The following is a 26,675-nucleotide window of genomic DNA, read 5'->3' as shown; positions in this document are numbered from 1 at the left end:
TGGGATTTTTCTGAAAAATTAAAGATACGAAGCCTAGGCTCTTGAACCCTTTTTAACCGGTGTAACCAAGCATAGTATATGCACTAAACTGCCTATAAGACCACATGAACCACCCATTATTCCCTATTAACACTATCATACAAAGTGTTATTTACATTAGAGGCTGGTTGGTTCTCTAGTTTTTACACTAGTCAAGAGCTAGATATATAGCTTGCTTACCACTATAAGAGGTATGTTTTTGCCTAGAAGACCACAGAAACCTCCAAATACTCCTTATTAACCCTCTCATGATAATTATTATTTACATTAGAGATACAAAGATACAAGGCTAGGCTCTTTAACCCCTTTTTAACCAGTGTAACCAAGCCTAGTATATGCACCAACCAATATTAAGGGTATGTTTTTGCCTAGAAGTCCACAGAAACCATCTATTATTCCTCATTAACCATTTAAAGCAACGTTTTGTTTACATTAAAGGCTGGTCCTGCCATTCTCTGGTAGTACTCGTGGGCTTTTCTAAAGAATTAAAGCTACAGTTCCCAGGCTTCAGAGTAAGATTGTATATGTTGGTCCTGTAAAAGCTGTGAAAGTAACAGTAACGTTAACAGGAAACAACTCGCCACGTCGCCCCGTGAAAGAAAGCAAGCAAAGCTCAGGACAGGACTTTTCCAACCTCTAGTAGACCCAAATTGCAGCAATAAAACAGCAATAATACAGCAATCAACCAAACGCTCAGCCCACTCTGTGTGGTCTACACTGCTTAATGACCGGTTTCCTGGCTGTAAAAACGTTCCTCTGCTCTTTGAGCCCAAACACAGGAGAAACTGAAAGCTGGAGACTCTCCAAAAACTCTCAAACACCAATGAGAAGTTTTTCTAAATCCAGAAATCCACACAAGCTTTAACTTACCTGTGATAATCTCCCGTTTTCCCTCATCAAGATGGCTTGAGGCCAAATCCCCCACCGTGCCCAAAAGTCACTTTATAGATATATAGCTTGCTTACTAATATAAGGATGTATGTTTATGCCCAGAAGACCACAGAAACCACCCATTACTCCTTATTAACCCTCTCATGATAATTATCACGTACATAGGCTCTTTAACCCTCTTTTAACCAGTGTAACCAAGCCTAGTACTGCACTAACCAATATAAAAGGTATGTTTTTGCCTAGAAGTCCACTGAAACCACCCATTACTCCTTATTAACCCTCTCATGCAAAGTAGTATGTACATTAGAGATACGAAGATACAAGGATAGTCTCTTTAACCCCTCTTTTAACCAGTGTAACCAAGCCTAGTATATGCACTAACCAGTATAAAGGGTATGTTTTTGCCTAGAAGACCACAGAAACCTCCAAATACTCCTCATTAACCCTCTCATGCAAAGTAGTATGTACATTAGAGATACAAAGATTCAAGGCTAGGCTCTTAAACCCTCTTTTAACCAATGTAACCAAGCCTAGTATATGCACTAACCAGTATAAAGTGTATGTTTTTGCTTAGAAGACCACAGAAACCACCCATTACTCCTCGAAAAATCTCAAAACCCAATGAGAAGTTCTTCTAAATCCAGAAATTCTCAGAAGCTTTAACTTACCTGTGATAATCTCCCGTTTTCCCTCATCAAGATGGCTTGAAACCAAATCCCCCATCGTGCCCAAAAGTCACTTTATTTCTCCAGAGAACGTCTTGTATCTTCTGCAACCCAGGCTTTAACTAAAGGAAACAACTTCTATGCACACAATGATCCTCCAAGCACCTCCTCCTCTTTCCTTTAAACCAGAAGAACTCCTCAAACTCACTGAAACTACTCCAGGAACGGCGAGCAAAGCGTCCCTGCAGCTCATATGAAGCTCATTTCACAACATTAGCTCTGAAATCTTCAGAGCTCCAGCCCAAAACCGAGACACACCCTCCCCAGGCTCTGATTGATGGGTTTTTATGGAGCCCTGCCCACCTCAGATCCAATGGGCCAGCCTACTTCCTAAGGTGTGGTCTGAGGTAGGAGAGCCAGCTCTATCTAACAGGTGGGGCTTTATTATTGTTCACCTGCTCAGGTACTGGCAGATTTACACAGTGTTTAAGGATAAATATAAGTCTGTTAAAACTTGTCACATCTCAAAGCTGATGGAAAAAGAGTGTTTTAACTGGATTTGATACAAGAGGAGGCGCTGATGTGAATGGGGAATGTAAAATAGGCTTCTGGCGACCCCATGCGGTTGGAGGTTGTAATCACACCCTAAAACTTTTTTTTTTTTCATTTATAGTTATTTTCTTAATCAACATCGGATTAAATGGTTAAATATACAGGCGCATCCCAACAAGATAAACTCCAACAATAAACTCCAGTTGATAATTATGGCTTACAGCCAGTGAAAACCCAAAAATCAGTGTCTCCGAAAATTTTTATATTATTTAAGACAAATTGGTACTTTTGGCAGTACTATGGGCAGTGTGCCAAGTCCTGCTGGAAAATGAAATCTAATCGCATCTCCATAAAAGTTGTCAGTAGCAGAGGGAAGCATGAAGTGCTGTAAGATTTTGTGGGAAAACAAAACTGCCCTGACTTTAGACTTGATAATAAAACACAGTGGATCAACACCAGCAGATGACATGTCTCTCCATACCAGGGTCCTTCTTACAGCATTTCATATTTTCCTCTGCAGACAACTTCTATGGAGATGCAACACTGTCCACGCTGCCAAAAGTACCAATTTGTCTTATATAATATTCTATTTGTTTGAGATACTGATGTTGTTGTTGTTTAATGCATTTATAAAATATATGAGTTTTACATTTTTAACTAAATTACTAAAATAAGGTAACTTGTCACTGGTATTTAGTTTTTTTTAAGATGAACCTGTAGTTTACAATGTAAAGATACAAGAAATACTCAAAGGTAGGGGGTAACATTTCCCTTTTTTTTTTTTTTAATAAATGAAATACAACCTGGGAGAGTAGCCAATATACTGTTGATCCACGCATTTGTTCCATGGCAAAGACGTTGGAAATGAATAATAAATAATTGAATTAAATAAATAAATAAATCCACAAGCTGTGGCAGATTAAACTCTGCCAAACTTCTCATATCTCAACGCTGATGGAAAAAGAGTGTTGTAAATTGGATTTAATACAAGAGGAGGCGCTGATCGGAAGGTAAAATATGCTTCTGGCGACCCCATGCGGTTGAAGATAGAAATCACATCCTGAAACTTAATAGTTTTTTTCTTGATTTTTTTTCTTGATGTTTTAAACAGCATCAGATTAATTGACCAACTTTATAGTTTACCAATGTATAAAATACAAAGTATTATCTGAGATACGAGAGCTCATCTTACATGTGGGGCTTTAAATTCCTTTCTATCTTTGTTTAAAAAAAAAAAGACACAATCAGAGAAAATAGATTGTTTTTTTTTTTCTCGCATTTTTGACATGTCCAGGACGTTCCGTTCTGTCGTAAATAAATAAGTAAATTAATTAATTATTTAACAAAAGCCATGAGTCCGGGTAGATTGGGCAGCATTTACAACTAGGAAGTTCGCCTAAAACGTGTCAGATCAAAACCATAGACTGTGTACTTATATACAGTCTGTGAGCTGGACATACAGCCAGAACATATTTAAAAGACTTTAATCTGGAGTTTAAAGGCTTTTATAATAATGTATTTGTGGCTGAAATATTTAATATTGTTCTGTGTTGAGGGAATGAGTACAATCTTCAGTATAAAAACGATAAAATATTAATTAAGTTTAGTCTTAATTTTTCTTAAAGCATTCTTAAGAGGGTGTTCTCCTTTCTACAGACTCTCTGAGTCTCTTCTGTAAAGGGAGTTTCTGTTTATGAAGCTTCACTGCCATCTCATGGACCACGTTTGTCCATTTCTCATTAATTGCAGCCCGTGAAGAAGCACCACTCTTTAATACAGCGACTTTACCTGCGCAGAAAATCACTTTTAAACGTTTAATGGAAAGTACTGTAAAATAAATATATACAGCTCTGAAAAAATAGTTTCTGAATCAGTTTCTCTGATTTTGTTATTTATATGTATATGTTTGAGTAAAATAAACATTGTTGTTTTATTCTATAAACTACGGACAACATTTCTCCCACATTCCAGATAAAAATATTGTCATTTAGAGCATTTATTTGCAGAAAATGAGAAATGGCTCAAATAACAAAAAAGATGCAGAGCTTTCAGACCTCAAATAATAAATAAATAAATAAATAAGAGTTCAGAAATCAATATTTGGTGGAATAACCCTGGGGTAAACTGGAGTTAAGGTCTGGATATGATGAAATTACGCACGAAATTAGCAGAGTCCAGATCCTTTATAAAGAATTATTATAAAGAATATAATGTATGAAGTATAAAAATCTACATAAATAAATAATGAACACCTGAGGAATAGTGCACCTGCGTTTGCACACAGCGCGAGGTTTACGCATGGCACGCGCTTTTACGCAGGACACGCACTTTTACGCACGGAATGCACTTTTACGCACGGCACGCGCTTTTACGCACGGAATGCGCTATTACGCACGGAATGCGCTTTTACGCACGGCGTGCCCTTTTACGCACAGAATGCGCTTTTACGCACGGCACGCGCTTTTACGCACGGAATGCGCTTTTACGCACGGCGCGCGCTTTTACGCACGGAATGTGTTTTTTATGCACAGCACGCATTTCTCTACATCTGGTGTGTTTTTCCATTCAGTGATAAATGCTATTTCAAGCTCTTTGTGCTGTAATGTGTTGATAAACACCAGGGCCCTAACTAGAGATTATAAAAGAGAGGTGGGATATTTTATGAACACATTATACATAATATAAACTTTAGGAATACAAACTACATATATCCACTGTTTAATAGTAAATGTTCCATAATTTATGGCACATTTAGTAATGGTAATTTGCGTTATCTGGCTAATAAATCAGAATAAACTGCGTCTTATCAGCAACTTATAACTTTAGTGCGGTTCGATTGAGCAGGTGTGAAAACAGTAATCGCACTCGGGTGCGGATCAAAAGAACCGGACCGAGACCAGCTAGAGCAGGTACTCCTCGTACTCCCGTGTCAGACAGCTCTGACCAATCAGAGGACACAGGCTGCTCGCGTGGTTTATTGATGCGCATTTTGGTGCGTTTACATTACAGAAAACATTACATTACATTTACAGAAAACGCTCCAAGTAAACAAACTCATTAACTGATTCGGACCAAAGAAACGAACTACAGGTGTGAAAACGCCCTTAATTACTCGACACAAAAGAATATCGCTCATTTTAAGAAGTTATCTATATTATGTAGTCAAATCAACTTGCAGAGAGAAGTCAAATGCCAAATCAGACTTGAAGTTGAAGTAAAAAAAAAAAAAAAAAAGATTTAACTTAATGTTTAAGGCGGCTTATTTCTAACTTTAAAGTTTTTTTATTTAAGCTGCTGATATATATATATATATATATATATATATATATATATATATATATATATATATATATATATATATATATATATATATTTATATATATATATATATATATATATATATATATATTTACAGTCTATCTGTCTATAATCATTACATGTGGAAAAATAGTGGATAAATAAGTATGTGAGTAAGGTGTGGGGAGACTGTGCTCACTCACAGACTCCACCCCCACACATTTCCACCAATCAGGGGCGGCTTTAACAGAAAACAAATCGGCTCACAATCAGGAGCCGGATCCAGGAGTTCAATTCAAAGAGTCGGTTCATAGAATCGGATCATTCGCGAGCGATCCGTCAGTACTGATAGAGAGAGATAGAGATAGAGATAGAGAGCGGAGGAGCGGACGCATCCCGGAGCATCATGCCGCCTCTCGGACTGAAGGCTATTGTGGGAGAAAGTAAGAGAAGAGCGCGCGCGGTGTGAGATTTATACTAGATTAGACACTTTATTTACTATCTTTAATTCAGCGATTTATTTTCTGATTTATATTTGAGATTTTAACGTGTAAAAATCCGGTTAATTAGTAAAACTGTATGAAACACTGAGTTATTCTGTAGAGTTATTCTGAAGAGTTATTCTCTTGTTTGCTTCCCACTGTTTGTTTGTGGCCTTATATGAACTTTTCTTTCTTTAGATTAAGTTTATTTATTATTATTTAAACCTAGTGTGTCTTGTGGAGGGCTGGTGCGCATGCGCGTAGTGAGAGGTTTGTGCTAATCTGTGTATTCCCCCCCGGATTAAGGGGCTGACTGGAGCAGGCCTGTGCTGTCAGTTCTGAATGTGTGTGTGTGTGTGTGTGCGTGTGAAACCTGGCCTATAATCTGTTATCAGCTCATACACTACCAGTCAAAAGTTTGCACACACCTTCTCAATCAATGTTGTTCTTTTTATCTAATTAATTAATTTATTTATTTATTTTAATATTAAACACATAAAACAATTAATATACATAAGTTATGTAATAACTAGAAAAAAGTGTCATTCCTTCACATTAATCCCCTGATCTAAACCTGATGAACTGAGATTGTGATTTGAGGTGATTTGGGATGAGCTGGAGCGTCACAGCGTGAAGGAAAAGCAGCAACTATTGTTCAGCACCTCCAGGAACTCCTTCCTTCAGGACGCTGAGAAAACTATTCCAGGTGACTCTCCCTCATGAAGACACTGAGATTAAAATACCAAGAGTGTGCAGATCTGTCCTCAAAGATAAATGTGCTACTTAGAAGAATCTAAAATATATAACATATCGTATTCTGCTTTGTTTGCTGTGTTCCTGTATAGCTTTTAATATAGTCTTCTCTTCAATATCAAATTTTCAATGTAAAAAAAAACAAAACATGAAAAATAAATAAAAACACATTAAATGAAAGAACAGGTGTTTCCAAACTTTTCACTGGTACTTTACAACAACAAAAGCAACACATTTCATTATTAATCTAAAGACAGAAACATTTGTTTATGTTTAACATTTAATGTTATGTTTAACATTTTATGTTAAAGATGTAAACCCTATGAAAAGTTTTAGCTGGTAGCTGGTTTCAGATGGTCTGGTTGTTGATGATTGTCAGTTAGTGTGGTTGTGAAGCTGGTCACCCAAATCAAAATAAACCCTACACAGCAAAATCTGTAGTGTGAAATTGTGTTACTTTTCCAGTGTAAATTATTTTGTGTTGACGGGTGTTAATTTTGGTGTTGTTTGAACACCAGCAGTGTTGAAAAAGCTCTGGGGGCGGTGCTCCATAAACGAGTTGACTGCCTACACTTTTTCCTGAGTTATTCCTACATCCGGTTTTATCGCGCCCATTTTCTCGGAGGCTGTGTGGCAGGTGGAAGACCTATCTGCAAGTTCGAAAGGTAGGAACCTAATTTATTTACTTATACATGCCATCAATCGCGATATAAAACTGTATTAACGTTAAGTGACCGTAAACAAGTTGAAATTGTTGGTAGATACTAGTTTTATTCGTGTTTAGCTTCAAATGCTAGCGTTAGGTAAGTTAGCTAACTAACTAGCTAGCTAGCCTGGAGCTAGCGAATATTAACAGTAATCCGTGAGGCACAGTCTGTGATGTCTTTCCCTCTTTTTGTCTTTCGTCTGATAATTCTCATAATATATATAATATTTTTGCTTTAAATTCAGAATGTGGTGACTTTATGAGTGAACAAATGAGGCAGAAAAAGCGAGGCTGGAGTTATTAGCTAGCTAGTAAGCTAACGTTAGCTGTTCTATGTTAACTAGCTACCCAGCTTAGTTCTGGAACTTTCTGCTTAACTCTGTGGAGAACGTAACTGGAGGCAGTAGGTAAGTTACCTGAGTTATGTGACTGCGGCACCATTTTAAGGTGATATTAGCTTGCATCATGCTGTAGGATGTAGGGTGGCCAGGCATCTTTAATAAATTGGTGTTTTGTTTTTAAAAAGGGCCTTAATTTGTCTTGTATTCTTCTCCCAAGTGTCTTACAATACCACAAGAAGCTTAGCTAACTACTACATAATTTTTTTGCGTTTCGTATTTCGAAATTTCCACGTTGTATTCAGTTAAGTTTAATATACGACAGACGAAACTAAGCGGAACCATTTGCACAGGTCGTGCCTCTGAGGGGAGCTAATTGCAGGTGCGTGTATTAGCTCAATACTTGCTCTGAGCACGCGGCGACGGTGTTGTGCCGAATTTAGCACCCCCGCCCAGAAGAAGCAGCCCCAGGAGAGGCTGCAGGTAACGTTAAATAGTTTATTTTTTATAATTTCTTACGAGTCAGCGTATCTTAGAACAGTATCTTGGGTATTTACATTTTCTAAGTAAAGATAAAGCCAACAAGATGTGCGTTCGCGTTTTCGAGAGGGGGTACTATTCCTGTCGAGCTGCTGAATTCGGCACAACACCAGCATACCCTCCTTATAAGCTCCTTAAAAACACGCCCTGGCCCGCCGGCGGGCCAGAAAAATATGATATTTAATGTCTGTTTATGAATACTTATAGGTTTAATATAAACACCCAATATGCAATTTTAAAGCTTAGAATTTCTGCTTTTCAGTTATCTAGCCTATTTAGCTGTATCTCCTTTCAGAAAGTAAACGTTTAGGGCGAAATATGCCTAGTTTATGAAAGTTATGAAATATTATTTTCATATTTGCGTTTTTCGTACGTCCATATTTGATCGAATGCGGCCATTCGAACCGTCTGCCCCTCCGGATTACGGAACTGTGCTCCTTTTTACTGTAGGATGTACGGTTCTTAAATTAGAACAAAAATAGTGTGTTACACTGTTTAGAGTTTAAATCTGCTTGTGTTTCGCTTTGTGTTTACCACAGGACACTCGAGACACACACCAAACCCCCTCGAGCGCTTCCCCCACACTCTTACCTTCAAAATGCCTCCAAACTTAAGAAAATCCATCAATCCAGTCACCAGTAATTCTCACATATATCCTGCTTGAAATAATTTGAGGTAGAAAAAAAATATCAACTTTAAGGATTTATTAAAAACGGATTATTGGTCGCTCCACGAATCCACGCATATCTAATGAATCAGCAGAACCTCACAGACAAGACGGTATGCAAATGAGCTCTGTCAGGTGCCGAGTTCTGCCAGCTGAAAGGGAGGGTGGGGGCTGCTCGGCCACAGAGCTCTGACTCTCAGAGTTCCCACTCGGCAGAAAGAGCTGTGTTAAAGAGACAGTGCGGATTTCTGTTTGTATATGAGTAGACAACACAAAAACAGCCTTATTACTGCAAAACGAGTTGCCAAAACACTTTATCCATATAAATATTTCATTTTATATAAAAAAATAAAATAGAAAATCTGAAAAGCGCCTAAAAATGTTCCTGTTTTTTACTATATTTTGGTCATTACATGTTCAATTGAATAATTAAAGTGTCTTAAATCAATTGTGTAAAGGCTTCTAAGTAATATTAATTCATAGATTTGACTCTGAATTAATTAATATTAGAGTGATAAGCCTTCAAATTTGAGTATGCAATTTCAGGCGGAAAGTGGTAAAAATAGGCTTGGAGCTTAAGAGGTTAACGTTAACTACATCCTTAAACTCATAATTGAGGAGGTAATATGGGGGCATTTGTTTATGGTCGTCCAGTTAGGATAATGAGGTTGCAGTTTATTAGAGATGATTTTGCATACATAAGTTTAATAGTGAAATGTGTAACTATAGACTGACAGGTTTTGTGTACTTTTGCCATTTTATTATTGTGAAAGTTGTCTTAATTTTGTCTAAGTGGTATTAAAGTCTTAAAATCTGTAATTTAGCTTTTCCATGCTGCAGATACCCGTATAAGAGAAATGCATGACACAGTAATGTTTTTACAACAGCTATTTCAGTCAGATTGAGTAAATCCATGATTTGAAATTGGTTAATCTGCATAAAAATGTAAATTTAATCATAAGTGAAATGCAATATTGGTACATGCTTATTTTATTGGAAAGTAGTCTTAAAACATATTTTTTTAAAGTAATATCCAGTAGACAGCGGATTATTTAGCAGATTGTGACGTTATAAGGTTATAGGTCTAATTGTTAGCTAAGGAGCACAAGCAATTTATTGTAATTGTGACCAACTTGTTGTGGGGGTATAAGCAGAGCCCAAAATTGTTTGGCTGAAAAACATTTGGCTAAAAGTTAGATTTTCTCTGTTGTGTGTAGGTTCTGAGACATGCCATTATGTTGCTGAAGGTGAGATACCATGGTACCAAGAAGTATATCCGATTGCCCTCTGATTTCACCTATTTGGATTTTATCAGTGAAGGTAAGTAGCCTGTGTAACACAAGGTTTCAATTATTGCAAAATTTCCTGTGTCTAGTTTTGTTTTTCCTGTTTAGTTTCGTCTAGGAATGTCATCAATAACTAGGCCTTTCATAAATATTACATAATTGAATTATTTTACAATAAATAGACATAACTTCAATAATATTTGATAATTTTGGCATCGTCTATTGTGTTTGTTCAGAAATATATCTGAACAGTATTTTTGACAGTTGCACAAAGACCAATGCTTCGGTAACTGACTACATACACACAGTATGGACTGAAGCAGGTAAAAAAAAAATATTTCACACTAATAATAATTAAAATTTAGTTTATGCTATTATCATTGTTAGTAGCATTTAATTCTCTAAATCACAATTGATAATGGCACTGCCAGCGTTACAAGAAGACATGAAGCCTCTTTCTAGGGGTGTGATGAGACGCTCATCTCACAAAACGAGACACAATATTGGGTTCACGAGACAACATTAGATTTACACTATAATATATTAATTTCAAAATCGAAATATATGGTTAAAATTATTTTATTTGACTGAAACTCCCAAAATGCAAACCTGCAGGGGAATTTTGTAAGTAATCATCTTGTACTGGATGTCAATCAATTGGTTCTCTGATTATAAATCATGTATGATTAACCATATACACTAAATAGATAACATTATGCAAGTACTGCAGTCGGTTTTACCATAAACCCAAAACTTCTCACTTCAGACCTTAGAACTACTGTCAGAATGCCAATAGTAGAAGTTATGTACAGAACTGCCAACCTATGACAGAAGGTGCACTCCTGTGTGTGTGTGTGTGTGTGTGTGTGTGTGTGTGTGTGTGTGTGTGTGTGTGTGTGTGTGTGTGTGTGTGTGTGTGTGTGTGTGTGTGTGTGTGTGTGTGTGTGTGTGTGTGTGTGTGTGTGTGTGTGATGGCTCACTCAAGTAGACCACCGCTGCTAGTACGCTGACCGTAAGTCTCATGCCCCAAGATCTTGTCTCACCCCTACTGATTGCTGCAAGTTTATTTTAGTTTGAATGTATTTATATCTAAATTACAAAACATTGAAAATGTGAATTGAAGATGGGCTTGCTGTTTATTTTGACGATGTTCCGTTTCCGAATGTATTTATTTTTTTCCTTTGGAACTTTGGCTTTATATTTTAAACTTCCAATTCATAGGATGGGCCATTTTGTGACTGGAGCTTTCACTGTTCAAATTGCATTGGTTTGTCTGTATACTTATGTTTAGTTTTGAACCTGCTCTTGTTGTTCTTCCTATAGTCAAAAACAAGTTTGGGATTCCCAGTGCATCCGAACTGTACATTTTTGATGAAAGTAACACAGCCGTGGAGGAAGACATCCTTCTTGAACTGATGGAGGCCAATCCTGACTTATGTCTGACAGTATGCGACGGCGAGTCTGATGAAGGTAGGCTTTGTTGCAAATTCCATTGTAGTCAGTGTAATTAGCAAAAGACAGATCATCCATTAAACATAAGTTCGCAAATTAATATTTGGTTGTAAATGTTCCATTCTTGCTATACAAGGCCACAGCTTGCTCGGTCAATGTTGAGTATATATATTTTTTTAAATAATCACTGTTAAAAAAATGATCTGTTTGTGGCTTTGCCACCCCAAATTAACACATTTCTAGCAGGTCACAGATGTGCTGGGTATTGAAGTACAGTATTTGGATATTAAGGTTTGCACTAGTATGTCGAAGCAACAAAAAAAGTAACTTGTAAATGTATTTTTTTTTTTCACTCCGCATGGCCAAAAGTGTATATATGGTATACTGTATTTTAAATGTAAATTAATGTTCATACAAAAATGACGATTTTTAATTTTTTTTTTTTTATCACTTTTAAGTTTAGAGTGAATATATGAAATCCTCTCATTGCAATTTCAGTCACTTTGTGACTTTGTCACTAAAGTCAAAGGGGATTATTTACTTTTTTTTTTCCTTTTTATGCAACTTTTTAAACCACAGTGTGACACATATAAATCTGAATACCACTACAACTCTGTTGGATGCATTTTGTCTTCCTTTTTAATATTCAGTTATCTAAAAAAATCTTTTAGATCAATCAGCATCATCTTCCCTCACGGATACCTTGTCACCTTCAAGTGACAATGATCTCTTCAGTCAACGCTCCAGAAACAGACCTGTTCATAACTTCAGAGATGGGAGCCCACCAACCACAGTGTTTTCTGAGGCTAAGGCTGCAAAAGAGGTACTTTTGCAAATTGTATAATCAATTGCTCAACACCATCAGTAAACTTTGGGTGGATGTGTGTGGGACCAAACTGAAAAGAAAAAGCCATAAACAGGGAATAATACAGTAAATTACCGGCAGAAGTACACAAACCAGTTACAGCACATGGATTTTGTTTGCTCTAGAAGTCACTGTCAAGTTGCTCATTGCAGCAAATTCCATGATTGTCATTTATTTCTGAATTGTACAGTGAATTTTTTTTCTTGTGTAAATTGAATAGGTGGTAGAAAATGCCTTGGTTATAAAACCTGGAGGTCAGGATGTCCTTGAAGAGTACAAGGCAGATAAATCCCTGAATCATCGAACCCGGAGACAGCTTGTCAACATATTGGCTAGCCACATGACTGAGATGCATGGGTAAGTGCGTCTTAAACTCTTAAAACATTTTTAGACTGAAGTGTTTTATATGATCCGTAAATGTAATGATTTTATTTAAATGGATGACATTTAATTAGAGCCCTGTAGCCTGTAGTAGGACATGTTTTCTTAAACATTAATTTTGCTTTAAAGGAGGATTCCATCCCGTAAACAGAAGGAGAAGTATGCCCTGGGGATCATTACGCTCTTTCCTTCACTGAAAGATCCTTTTTCTCCAAAGGGCTATGTAAGTTTAAAAAAAGAACTTACTTTCAGAAATTATACCAGTTTTACATAGAGACACAAAGGTATGTGTCATCGGGGGGAAAAACCACATCCCTCAAGGTGAAATCGTTGAGCTCAGTTTGAATAGAGGTAAATAGGAAATTGACTTGTAATGTAACAATAGCTAACAGACACCAGGCAGGCCTTGCTAATTAACATTATCTGTGGTCAAAATGTTCAAATCTATTAGGCTGCTTCTTATCAACACTTCTCTATCACTCTCAATCAAGGTTTAGTTACACTATTCCATACTAGTAGTACTATTACCATTAGTCTCGCTATTCTTTATCACTCACATAAATAAACCAAAGGGGTACCAAGAGCTTTATACTTGACAACTTAATCAACAATTTAAATTTGCCCCTAAAATTTTGGAAATTAGTGGGTAGTAGTTTGTAGAGCTCAAGAAGCTAAAGAAGCAGGGAAACAAGATCTAAAAGCATTCTGTTTACTTAGACTAACTTACAGTAGTAATTCAGACTCTTACTCTGTTATAATGTAGAAAAGTGCAGCTGGGTGACACAGAACAAGAAGGATATGGGTAACGGTAGTGTTAAAAATTCATCCTAATACAATATTAATATCCTAATATTAAAATCCTAATTAAATATTTTGATCAGTATTAACTAATGTTTATTAGCCTGCCTGGTGTCTTGGTTGAAGTAAGTGAAGTTTGACCACTTGGTTTTTAAAAGTTTCCACAAATATAATAAAAAAAAAGAAAACAGATGGAGTCAAATCATGCCTGATGTAGGTCTACATCTCCTTTCTTCAAAGGGTATAAAGACACAGTGAACTGCAATTTCCCGTTCAGTTCTATTTAAACTGAGCTGAATGTTTTCCCCCATTGAATGGATATGGCCTACCTCTGGATAACTGAAAGGGGTAGTGTGCTATGATCAAGTCACAAAACAATCAACAAGAATGCTCCTAGTGCCAGTCAGAATGAATTGGGTTAATGAGTTTTTTACTAGATGTCAATCGATTAAAAAAAATAATCGTCAGATTTCTGGGATTCTGGGATCACAAGAATTCACACTTTCTTTTTCTTTAAACTAAGCTTTTAATACTGGGCATTTAAATTTAATTGGTGTTAGTTGCTTAAAAGATAAAATAATAAATATTTTTTATTCTGGCTTTTTCTCTGTATAGTTGGGAGTGAGACAGTAATAATGGTGGTGTGCTCTTTAGGCCTGGCAAACTAGAGTTTAGCTGAGAGCTTTAATAGGGGAAAGAAAAAATTTCAGCTTAAATAAAAGTAACTGACAATTCAAACTCAACAGTAGGGGTGGGCAATATTATATCGTATACAATATATCGTGACACAGAAATATCATGACATTAAAAATCCATATAGTGATAATAGGGCTGTTCTGCCTTAAAAGTAGTCTATTATTTACTGTGAAGCTTTAGGTGTATTTATTGTATAATTGTTTTAGTTTGCAGTTTATATGCATGCACTAAATATTCTGCAATATTATTTGCTGAATTATATTTTTATGCTATATTATTTATTTTGCCATATTATGATTATGCTGTTATACTATTATACTATATTCCTGAAATTAAAGAATTATTTTAGTTTTCCTGTATCGCCAAGTATATCGTTATCACAAAAATACCCTGAAATATCGTGATATTATTTTAGAGCCATATCGCCCACCCCTACTCAACAGTAAGCAAGCTACGTTTATATTGCTAAACAAAAATACTAATGCGTGATAAAAAAAAATTATGCGTTAAAATGCTTTAGTTAACAATAACTTTCACAGCCCTTGTTTTTACACAAGAAGTTAAAAAATTGTTTCATTTTCAAAGATTAGCTTTTCTTTCACAGTGCTGTAGCTACACTATCTAAGATTAATGATTGAAGGACCTATGTAATATTTTTTGATTAACAGGAGCATTTCTATGATGGCGAAAAGGGCACAGGATATTTAGCATGGCGCCTGAAGACGATGTCCCGGAATAAATCTCCACGACCAGTTAAGGCAAGCCCAGTGCCGCAAGCACAAGGACCACATCGCAGAAGATCAGTAGCATCAGGGCCTGAACAGCTTGATGGAGATGCCTGCCTGGAAGCTGTATCGTTTCTTGTTCATTGTCATGATGAACAAAGTGTGTTTCAGAAGATGAAGATGACCTTTGAACATCGCCAGAACCTAGTGCATGACTCGCAGAGAACCACAGATGTCCTAAAAACATTCCCACGTTTTTTAGATGTCAAAGGACTAGTGAGTTGTGCATTGGTTTTTAAAATCCACTCTTTGATTTGGTTTGGCTGTTTATAGTGCATTGACCACTGATACATTTGTATGTGTATTTAATGAACAGCTGAATCAAGACTTTGCGCTGCTGTTTGGTGAGGAAACATCCTCCAAGTTGCTTGAGAAGTGGGACACGACCTTCAAGCCAAAGGTTATCGAAGAAGCCAAACACCTGACTAAGTCAACCGAGCTGCACCGACTTCTAAAAGCTGCTGAGAAATATGAAGAGGATGATGACACCAGTAAGTATGATATTATTGGTTTCTAGTCAGATTATTTATTTTGCGTATTCCAAATAGATATTAATGATGGTGAGGTTTTGTTTGTGTCCCTTTCTTATTAGACTGGGACAGTGACATGGCTTCTGTGCTGCTTCTTCTCCATCTCTTGCCACCGACAGCAGGACGAAAGAGAATCAAAATTAGTGCCAGTGATGCAGTGGACAAAATGGTGCACTTTCACAAGGTATACATGTCTCATCTGCTAAAATCTCATTAGACCAAATTTTATTCCTAGCAGTTGAAAACTTGCAGTCAGTTCCTCCCACTGTTCTCCTTGACAGTTAAGATTTTTTTTATAAATGTTTTACTGAGCAGGTTGACCATCTTTTAATTTAAAGAGAACTTTTGTGTGAAATGAGCTTGTAGTAAAACAAGTACAAGTATTAACATTTGTTAAATGGCACACCTCCACTCTCCCAATATTTTGAAATGCAGCCTTTTTTGCAGTCTCTCCAAACAGGCTAAAGAATGAGTGCTATAGGGCATAATTTTGTCCCTGCAAAGAATTTGCTTTTTCTATTGTGAACAAGCTTAAAATAGCTCCACACTTCATTAGTAACCCTAATGTTTAAAACGCCGCATTGAGAACTTTGAAAGTGCACAGGAAGTTTATTTAAAAAAAAAAAAAGACATCTACTTTGCGTAGCACTAAGCTAATTCTCTGGGTGCCGCCATCTTAAGGTTAAGTCATGGCAAGTCAACGATCGAGCATGAATAGTAAAACTTTTTAAGCTATGTTTGTCATTTCTTGGTGCTTTTCATTCTCATATCACCAATCACCTGCCATTATCAGTTACGGGTGGAATTCATGCATGTCCACTAATTAATTTTGCAAACGGTTCCCATTAGTGGTGGAAGAAAAAATTTCTCTGCAAGGGCAAAAATATGCCACGTCGTAGTGCCCATTCTAAAGCATAAAATGCTGTATTTCAAAATGCAAGGGGCAAACGAAGGTTTGCTATTCAACAAAGGTTAGTATTTGTAATTGTTTTACTACACCTGAAGTCCATTTTACACCGGAGTTCTGTTTTAAGCAGCAGACCAAGAGTGTGGGTAATTAGCAGAACTAACCCTAAGGTGTTCATGTTCTGTTTTTCAGTCATGCTGCAGCATTGATGAACATCTGCGAGGAAGAGAGGGCAAACAACCTTACATCCTTGCTGTTGGCCGGGCTCAGAAGAGGGTCGACACATTCTACATCATTGTGGACAAGCAGCTGATCCCCTGCCAAGCCACCAGATCCTTGGGTGCCTTTGATGAGCTCTTCAAGTCTCACTATGTGTTCAATCTTTCTTATGATGGTTCCCTGGTCCATTTCTACACATTTGTGCAGACAACAGTCTACAGCATTGACATCACAACAACAAACGAGTCTCCAAGAGTTCGTGAGTTTCGGGCAAAGCTTTTCAACTAGGTTAAATGTTTAAATGTTTCATTTGTCAGGCTGTTCATGTGGCCTGCCAGTCCTTAATAACTCATTTAAGAATTGTTCACAGTTTTTACCCAAGCACCAAGTTTAAGTTGGTTTGTGCACAGGATTGTTGTAGGCGTCAGTTTTCAACTTATTCAGGTTTCAAAAAACATTTAAGTAGTGTTCATTTTGGTCAAAGTGGTGGTGATACAAACTCTGAGTCCTTTCAAGCTAATTTTCACAATCTTCAAGATGATACAGAAGTTGGACAAATGAATGTAACACCGAACCTAGAGACTGTATGTTTAGAGGACAATGAATTGACTACTCACAAAGAAAAAACAAAACATACGTGTGCTTCAATTATTGCTAAACTCCAAGGAAGTGGTGTGGCAAACAGTGTGGTTTCAACCATTGTTAGTGATTTGGAAGAACTTGCTACTGGGCTGCACTCCCAAATGAAGCATGAAATACTATCTGCTGTACCTAAAGATGATCCTGTTAGATCTACATTAAAAGAAAGTCTTGATCATTTTGAAAACCCATTTGATGAGTTTAATACTGAAACTAAAAGAATGAGATATTTTAGTGAGAAATGGGGCATAGTAGAGCCAGTAGAAATAGATTTAGGAGTTCGATTTGACACAAGGCGAAATAAATGTACAGGCACATACGATCAAGTCCCTGTAAGAGACACTTTTGTGTACATTCCAATTTTGGAAACAATAAAATTTATGTGCCGCAATTCTGAGATTTGTAAGCTGCTTGGAGAGCCCTGTTTACCGAAAACTGATCGATATGAAGATTTTTGTGATGGAAGTTATTTCAAGACACATCCATTGTTCTCTAAACAGAAGTCTTTACAAATTCAGTTATACTACGACGACTTTGAAACTGCTAACCCTCTGGGTTCAAAGCGTGGTGTGCACAAAGTGGGTGCCCTCTATTTTATTCTCAGAAATCTGCCACCGAAGTTTAACTCTGCTGTAATGAACATTCATTTGGTTGCACTGTTTCATGCTGACGATGTGAAAAAATATGGCTTTGATCCTATTCTACATCCTCTGATTACTGACATCAAAAAACTGGAGAGTGATGGCCTTGATTTACCTTTTTCCACTGAAAAAGTCCATGGAACTGTATGTCAGGTAACTGGGGATAATTTGGGGATGCATTCTATTTTGGGTTTTACAGAATCTTTTAGTGGACGTTATTTCTGTCGTTTGTGTTTGATTGAAAAAGAGGACGCACAAAATGTTTACAGTGAGGATGACCCCAAGATAATCCTGCGTGGAAAAGAACTTTTTGAAAGGCATTTCCAGGAGTTACAGTCAGACCCACAGAAGTTATCTGTGTGTGGTTTAAAGCAGAATTCAACGCTTAACAGCCTACAGTTCTTTCATGTTTGCCACAATTTTTCTTTGGACATTATGCATGACATTCTTGAAGGGGTGGCTCAGTATGAGATAAAGTTACTTTTGGAGTATCTCTCAGAAAATGTTTTGTCAAAAGCTGATCTGTGTTCTAGAATTTATGCCTTTGATTATGGGTACTTGGAGCGTAAGAATCGTCCTACAAGGATCAACTTGGACAGCAGTGGGAATAATATAGGACTCAATTCCATTCAGACTCTTTGTCTTGTGAGAAACATTCCTTTGCTTTTTGGTGACATTGTGCCAGAAGGAAACCAAAATTGGACATTGCTACTACTTTTACTGCAGATAATCAACATCATATTTTCTCCATCTCTTAGCCAAGGCATGACTGTACATTTGAAGTACTTAATAATGGAACATCATGACTTGTTCAAACAGTTGTATCCAGAAAGAAATTTGATTCCAAAACATCATTTTATGATCCACTACCCAGCTTGTATAAGAAAAATAGGGCCCCTAATACACATTTGGAGCATGAGATTTGAAGCAAAACACAGGGTTTTCAAAAACACGCTTAAAAATTTTAAGAACATAACTAAATCGCTTGCAAAGAAACATCAGATGTCCATAGGGTATCATTGGGAGACGTCACCTTTAAACCATATTGAGTATGGACCCCTGAAATCATTTAATATTTACAGTGAAGACAATGGTGACCTATTTTCCAGAGTTCTTCAAGATGTTGTGCCACAAGACATTTATTCTACTAACTGGGTCAAAATCAGTGGGACAGAGTACAAAGTTGGACTGATCATTTGCAATGAGATTGCAAACGAAATGCCTGTGTTTTGCAGAATACAGAAGGTTGTATTATTCAGAGGTATTATCTACTTCCTAGTGGACAACCTGGTGGTTGACCATTTCAGTGAGCATTTTCATGCCTACAAAGTATTTGAAAGTGATGAGAAAGATGTGATCAAAGCAGACAGTCTTGTTTATTATAAGCCCTTCGATATACAAAGTGCCTATGGTGAAGATGAAAGCCTATATATTGTACCCCTGTTTTCTTTGTAACTGTGCTCATGTTTAAGTTAAGGTGCTTGGACAATTTTGAGTAAAGATTTTAAAATGATTTGCTTGGTTTTTTTTCTTTCTTCTATACTATTGTGCTTTGTGAGTCAACAAATAGTAATATGTGTAAACAGATGGTAAAGAGATTTGCTGCATGTTAGTGTTAGTACTGATGTTCTGTGGCCTTGCAGATAAGTAAAAGAATTCAGATTTTGTAAAAACATTCAAGATGGTATTGCACAGCTTTAATATAGAGGTAAACACAATTTCAAATTTTGTAAAACTACTACAAAACAAAGGAAATAATTTAGTTTAGTGTCAGAAATGCACATAAGTGTCAGAATTCAACTTTGTTAATGGAAATAAGTTAAGTGTGAAAACACCCATTCAAGTGTAGTGGATTAAACAGAGGATTTCTTCATTAACTAAATTAATTAATTAATTAAATTAACACTAAGTGATTCTTTTTCAATTTTTGTGTTAATTTCTGACACTCAGTGTTTTACGACACTCCAATGTGTATTTTTAACACTAAATTGTGTTATTCTTTAACACAATTTTGTGTTAAAAATACATATTGGAGTGTCGTAAAACAACACTGTGAGTGTCAGAAATTAACACTAAAAGTGAAAAAGATTAACACAATTTTGTGTTAAAAATACACATTGGAGTGTCGTAAAACAACACTGTGAGTGTCAGAAATTAACACTAAAAGTGAAAAAGATTAACACAATTTTGTGTTAAAAATACACATTGGAGTGTCGTAAAACAACACTGTGAGTGTCAGAAATTAACACTAAAAGTGAAAAAGATTAACACAATTTAGTGTTAAAAATACACATTGGAGTGTCGTAAAACAACACTGTGAGTGTCAGAAATTAACACTATGAATGGAGTTAAAATTTAACACTATTCAAAGTGTAACTTTAACTCTGAACCGGTGAGAACTATATAAACACTGCAATAGTGTTAAATTTAACACTATGGGAGTTAATTTAACACTGACGATTTTGCTGTGTATACTGATTAAAATAGGTGCTAAACCAGCTCTTTGTCACCCCCTCTACATTGTTCTTGTTTTATTTGACTTTGGCCCTCCTGATCAACCCAGATGGGGCCAGTATGCGAAGACCAGTGGATCACGTGATTGGACCAGGAGTGGTTGTATAGGTATACTGCACATGGGGCTCATGTGAGATTAAGGTGGGCTGTGGGATGTTTGATTCGGACCAATGATTTGGGAAGCCCAGCTGGGTCCCAATAAAAAACATGTATATGTCCACTTACTGTAGAGCCCATGCCCACCTGGAGCCCATCTAGCTCACTTTCCACCCATCAGGATGTTGGCTGGGGTAACATGTTTCATCATTAGTCAAAAGAAATAGAGATGGATGTTGTTGGGATATGTTTGAGGCACTGATTTAAAGGAATATTCAGCATTGTTTCCAATTGTTACCAAAATTCAATATGGAAAATGTTGCTGTAGATGGTATGCACATGGCTGTGTTTCTAAAGATGAATGGTCAAACTGGAAATTAAACAATCATACATATACACCCAAATAAAGGCAGTTAGTCTCAACACAGATACATAAACTTCCTAAAGAACCGACAATTTTGTAGCCCTCAATATGTGGCCTAAAAACCAGATTTTAACAATAGGGAGATACACATATAGGTGTACTCACACTAGGCAATCCGTGCCCCGCAAAGCACGGCTTGCTTGACTAGTGTGAATGCTACGAACCGGTTCCCTTGGACTCGAGCATGGTACGCATGAAGTTTGAGTGCAGTCTGTACCCGAGCATGGAACATGATGTTAGTGATCACCTCCTCTCAGAGGTGTGTCCTGTGTCGCTATGTATGTAATCGTGACTGAGCTAACCGTGACTTTTGGCACATATTTCTAAGTAAGTTAAATCAGATTATCACCTCTCCCGAGAGAAGATGCTTTTCATGGCGGGGGTGCTGAATTCTACACAACACCGGCAAGCCCATTAAGCAGTGAGTAAAGATGTAAGCGTGCTCGGGCACGGATTGTTTAAACGCAGTGTGAGTGCAGGCCAGCGGGGGAGTGGGGAGGGGGCAAATCCGTGCTCCAGCACCATTCAACCAAACCGTGCTTAGTGTGAGCACACCTTGCGACATCCCCACTCCACAGTCCTAATACTGCCATAATAGTGCCACTGCCATGCTTGTTTTAGTGTTTTCTACATGATGTGTTTAAGTGGGTGGACAAACAAGACTACAGTTACCATAACAGTACTTCTAAATCAATACCATGTTTTCACAATACCATGCAGGTGGCAGTTGTGTATGTTCACAGTCTATGGGTGGCACATGTTTTAGAGTGTATACTGTGTATTCTCAGCGTAACTACATGAACATTTTGATTTGCACCATGTTTTGGACCTTGTGGTTCTTGGGGTGGGGGGACAAACAAGACTACAGTTACCATAACAATACTTCTAAATCAATACAGTTCCCATTGTACCATTACAGTCTATGGGTGGCACATGTTTTAGAGTGTATACTGTGAATTCTCAGTGTGAGTACTTGCATCAAACTGTGACCCCCATACCATCACTGCAGTCTATAGGTAATATAATCCATCAGAATCTGAGAGATTTGCATGACAGTGCATATTCCGATGATGAAGATGAAGATGAGGGCACAGCTAATGGTACCAGTTTTAATGATGTTGAGGATGATGATGATGGTGGATTCCATACTGTTGGTCAGACTGATTAATAGGATGATTTTTGACCTGGCTCTGTTTGTGATGAGCAGTTGGGTGTGTAGTTTCAGAGCTATAATTCAGAGCTCTTCTGTTCTCTAACACTTTGCTGTGAACCACCTCTGATGTGCCACGTTCTGGGAACACCTGCTAGAACACCTCCAGAGCTGCCAGTGTGAATATCAGGGATATTTGAAGACAGACAGTGTTAGGGCTGCTCGGTATAGCATTTCAGCTTTGTAACTGCAAGGGCTCATGTATTTGTTCTATACCAAAAAAAAAATTCACAGTGTTTTTTTTTTTTATTGAATACACTGAGTTCACATCTTATGGTGTTGCATCACTGTATTTTTTTTTTAATCTTGTAAAAATTGCTGTATGTTTAATATTACATCATACTGTATATTATGTTTTATAGCTTTTAGCTGATGCTCTTAACCATATTGACTTACAAGGATATTCCTATTACAGAGATGAGCCAATGTAGTGTTAGGAGTCTTGCCCAAGGACTCTTATTGGTGTGGAGCAGCATCCAGTCACCCAGACTGGGAATTGAACCCCAGTCTCCCGCTTGATGTGATCACTTATTAGCAGGTAGTGGTGAAAAAAATATATATATATTTATATATACAATATGTGGAGCTTTTGTCAGTGTAAAACACACACTTTTCAGAGATTTCATAGCTTAATATTAGTTTGTACTGTCTTGATAACGAAAGAATTATATAATATAATGGAAATGAATGATAAAATAGCTCAATCATCCAAATAAACGGTAGCTAAAACTATAATAATTATTATTATAATAATTAAGCACTAAGTGGAGCATCTTTCAGCATTTTTAATCAGTGTTAAAAGAAATAGTTAAAAAAATCAATCAAACAAGCGAAAAAAAGATTTTAATGAGTGGCAAACATTCAGTCAGGTCCTTGTTTACTGCAGCAGTCACACCTCTTAACTCTTTCAGACCTGAATTATATTCCAATGATAGGATCATATAAGAATATAATATTAATTGCTTTTTAATGTATATTGTATTGTTTGGCATTATTTTTTTTTTTATCTATTTGATATTGACTTTTTTTAACTTTTCAAACCATCCCTAATGTCATGCCCTAATGTCTTGAGTTGCTGTGTTTTTTGTAGTGCAGTGGGCGGGGCTAAGCTACTGTTTCATTGGCTGGTAAATGTTTTAATTGGGTGGTTTATGGACTAACCTGATGGACAACAGGCCTTAATAATTGTTATGTGCAACAAAACATTAAAACATGGAATGGACACAGGGTCTGAAAGGGTTAAGGTGGCCAAAATGGCAATATGTTAATAATACTACAATAAGTAGTCAAAATACTGTAATTAAATAATTGTGGGGTGCCATCCATTTTGGTCCAATAGAATTTAATGGATAGAAGTATTGGGACACCCACTTCTTCATTGTTTTGTTGTAATTAGGGATATTTAAAAGAGTTTTTTTCTGCTTTTGTTGAAGTAACAGTTGACTCTACACTAGATAACTGTCTCTGTACTAGATACTTCTTCAAAGTATTGGATGGAGCACCATCATTCCAGAGAACACAAATCTGCTGATCCACAGCTTAATGCTGGAGGACTTTATAGGCTTTTGGCCTTTCCTGGCATATTTGGTTCATGTTTATCTACTTCAGAGAGTTCTATTCTATTGGCAGTGCTTCTCTATCAACCTTATTCTGGGGGTTGACAAGGATAGGGCCAGGTTAGTTACTTTGTGTTGGATCTTTCAGTGGATCAGCGGACCATTGATATAGATTACAACCACAGTGATACTTAAACATACAGAATAAGTAGTATATTTTACTCAGTTATATATATATATATATATATATATATATATATATATATATATATATATATATATATATATATATATATATATATATATATATAGTTAATGTTAAAGTTAAATGGTCTATAGTTGATGGGGATACATTTAACACATTTCCATCCCACATCCATCCATACTCTTACCACTTTATAGAGGATAAAGCAACACCAGGACATCCTAACCCAGAGAAACGGCTCGGTTCTGAAGCTCCTGTTAAGTGGATGGGTAGGGGGCGCTGTGGGGTTTACCCACATTTGTAGATTAGCTCTAAAGCTAACGTCTTCTTCTATAGACTCACAGCACCTGACACATCCACTTTACCCCAGCTTCAGAACTGAGTTCCCCTCAACGGCACAGTGGATGTGTTGAATTTAGTTTCTTCAACCACAGACGCAGCTTCTCTTCTCTGGAAGGCAGTGGATATTAATTAGCTAGCATTAGCAAGCTAGCTCTGCACAACACTCCTATCTTTTTGTGTTGTGTGTGACAGCACATTTAAAAGGATCTAAAAAATACACTGTTATGCTGTTGTGGAAATTCCTTATAGGATGGTAATCAGAGCAACAACTGTCTTTTGCACATTTTAGCGCTTTTCTGGTGGTTTTGGGAGAGTTTCGATTGATTGGGGCGTGGCAAACTCCCTCATTCACACTTACTCTGTCTGCGGACCTTGGGGGCGTGACGCATGGCATTAAAAGGCTTTCTGATCACGCTGATTTTCTAAATAAGAGCAGGACATTCTAACAGGACAGACAGGAAACTTCAAGCTGCACCAGACTGCTCTTTTACTTTGACTCCAGCTAAGCTATCCCAGCAACAGCAAACACACTTTTTAGTGCGCTTTTCGGACGGTTTTGGGCGAGTTTTGATAAAGCGGGGCGTGGCAAACCCCCTCATTCTGAATAATAAGTAACCCAAATTTGATTACTAAATACATCATTTTTAGATTGTTAGGCATTTACACAAGAAAAACAGAAAAATGGAGAAGTTTACTGAACTTCTTTAAAGCCACTCAGTAACAGGAAAGAGTCCATACACAGGCCAGGCTTCCTGTGGTTTAAACAAGTTGTACAGAAGCACTTTAATATTGCACTTACAAAAACACAGAATTATTAAGGATACATTTCAGAATAATATGCTGGTATTGTGTTCCATGACTTTTTCCATTTCCAATCATTGCATGTTGGGTTTCCTTCACTGAAACAGGATGAGATTACTGCCAGAGAGTCGCTTGTATGATTTTGCCTAGACAATTCTAGCCAGATGTAGCAGGTCATGATCATTACACCTCAATGCTGGGCTTGCCATCTAAAGCTGTATTCTTGATACACACTTGCCACTGTGGTTCGAGGGATGTTATTTACCTGCTCAACTTCAGAAACGGTGACCATTGAGTTTATTAAACCTCACTTACAAGATAATACCTCACAGCGTATACAGGTGTGTGCATTGCTAAGCCATCTGCTGAGGTAACAAACACTTCATGATCAGTTCATGTACTGAGTAAACTGAATTACTGGGTGGTATACAGGATGGATGGATGGATGGATGGATGGACAGATAGGGTTTGACAATGAAACTGAAACACCTGTCATTTTAGTGTGGGAAGTCATCTTCATTAATTGCACATTGCACCAGTAAGAGCAGAGTGGGTGACATATGGGTGACATACCAGAGTTCAAACGAGGACAAATTGTTGGTGCACGTCTTGCTGGTGCATCTGTGACCAAGACAGCAAGTCTTTGTGATGCATCAAGAGCCACGGTATCGAGGGTAATGTCAGCATACCACCAAGAAGGACCAACCACATCCAACAGGATTAACTGTGGACGCTGTAAGAGGAAGCTGTCTGAAAGGAATGTTCGGGTGCTAACCCGGATTGTATCAAACTATTTCTGGGTTTACAGTGTGGCATTTTAATGTAGTGATTCACTCAGTCACTCCAGTCTAAAAATCATCAAGAGTTTGATAGAGTGTCTAAACTAGGTTTGAAGTCTCCAAAGACAAATAACAGCCCTATTAAAAAATTCCTGGCCGGCATACTTCGTTTGTTCTCCAACAAGTGGGCTGTATCTCGTGGGAATTCAGCCCCTGTACCAATATTATACCTAGCTGAAGCTCAATCAATCACCTAATAGCTGCAGGGCTCCTTCTGTAGGTTTATCCCTAATTCAACACCTCACCCAGCAGAACAGTGTGCATCCAGAGCTGTTAAATAAGCTGCGTGACTGCAGCAGCGGACACATTCAGGGCCCCAGCGACTCGACTCTTGATTTAATAGAGATTTAATAGAGATTTTAGGAAAGGTGGCGGAAATGGTTGTAGTCCCTTGGCGAAGGGATGGGGAGAGAGAGTGAGGGAGGGAGTTACAGAGAGAGAAAGAGAGAGAGAGAACAGAAATAGCGGGGCAGCTCTGTAAGAGGATTGGGAAGAGATTAGGGCGGTGATTGCGACATCTCTGTCAGTGAACCAGATAGGAGGTATTTTTTAACTTGAT

General features: G+C 37.3%; 4 protein-coding genes across 6 annotated transcripts in view; 3 read left to right on the top strand and 1 right to left on the bottom strand.

Moving 5' to 3' along the window:
* niban2b (niban apoptosis regulator 2b) overlaps positions 1 to 1,882 on the bottom strand; it is a 75,049-nt gene extending 73,167 nt beyond the window's left edge. Inside the window, exon 1 of the mRNA XM_007230478.4 lies at positions 1,599 to 1,882. Within this exon, the coding sequence (XP_007230540.3) occupies positions 1,599 to 1,653 (55 nt within the window). The 5' untranslated portion in view covers positions 1,654 to 1,882. The remainder of the gene's footprint in view (positions 1 to 1,598) is intronic.
* The window catches only part of LOC111191728 (alpha-1-antitrypsin 1-2), a 313,064-nt gene that overhangs the window by 159,913 nt on the left and 126,476 nt on the right, over positions 1 to 26,675 (top strand). The window lies entirely within an intron of this gene.
* The window catches only part of stxbp1b (syntaxin binding protein 1b), a 42,578-nt gene continuing 21,690 nt past the window's right edge, over positions 5,788 to 26,675 (top strand). The window contains exon 1 of the mRNA XM_049470323.1: positions 5,788 to 5,887. Coding sequence (XP_049326280.1) covers positions 5,851 to 5,887 — 37 coding nt within the window. The 5' untranslated portion in view covers positions 5,788 to 5,850. The remainder of the gene's footprint in view (positions 5,888 to 26,675) is intronic.
* LOC111188792 (uncharacterized) lies at positions 7,107 to 19,642 on the top strand. 2 transcript variants are annotated; one of them, XM_049470325.1, is made up of 10 exons: positions 7,107 to 7,344; positions 10,148 to 10,250; positions 11,540 to 11,686; positions 12,340 to 12,491; positions 12,754 to 12,890; positions 13,044 to 13,137; positions 15,077 to 15,409; positions 15,510 to 15,684; positions 15,786 to 15,907; positions 16,823 to 19,642. In XM_049470325.1, the coding sequence occupies exons 2-10, from the start codon at positions 10,166 to 10,168 to the stop codon at positions 17,135 to 17,137; spliced, it is 1,560 nt and encodes a 519-aa protein (XP_049326282.1). In that variant the 5' UTR covers positions 7,107 to 7,344; positions 10,148 to 10,165; the 3' UTR covers positions 17,138 to 19,642. The 2 variants fall into 2 exon arrangements, with proteins under 2 accessions (XP_049326282.1, XP_049326283.1); XM_049470326.1 differs by lacking the exon at positions 7,107 to 7,344 and having other exon boundaries at positions 9,938 to 10,250.

Source organism: Astyanax mexicanus, chromosome 22, assembly GCF_023375975.1.
Source record: "Astyanax mexicanus isolate ESR-SI-001 chromosome 22, AstMex3_surface, whole genome shotgun sequence".
NCBI classification, from domain to species: domain Eukaryota; kingdom Metazoa; phylum Chordata; class Actinopteri; order Characiformes; family Acestrorhamphidae; genus Astyanax; species Astyanax mexicanus.
The sequence above is the reverse complement of the archived record's forward strand: the minus strand, read 5'-3'. Positions and strand labels throughout refer to the sequence as shown.

Excerpts from the sequence above, each read along its gene's own strand:
- LOC111188792 (XM_049470325.1), top strand. The coding sequence starts at position 10,166 with ATGTTGCTGAAGGTGAGATACCATGGTACCAAGAAGTATATCCGATTG. Across the intron at positions 10,251-11,539 it reads TTTGGATTTTATCAGTGAAG|TCAAAAACAAGTTTGGGATT; the intron begins GTAAGTAGCCTG and ends TTCTTCCTATAG. Across the intron at positions 15,908-16,822 it reads AAATGGTGCACTTTCACAAG|TCATGCTGCAGCATTGATGA; the intron begins GTATACATGTCT and ends TCTGTTTTTCAG.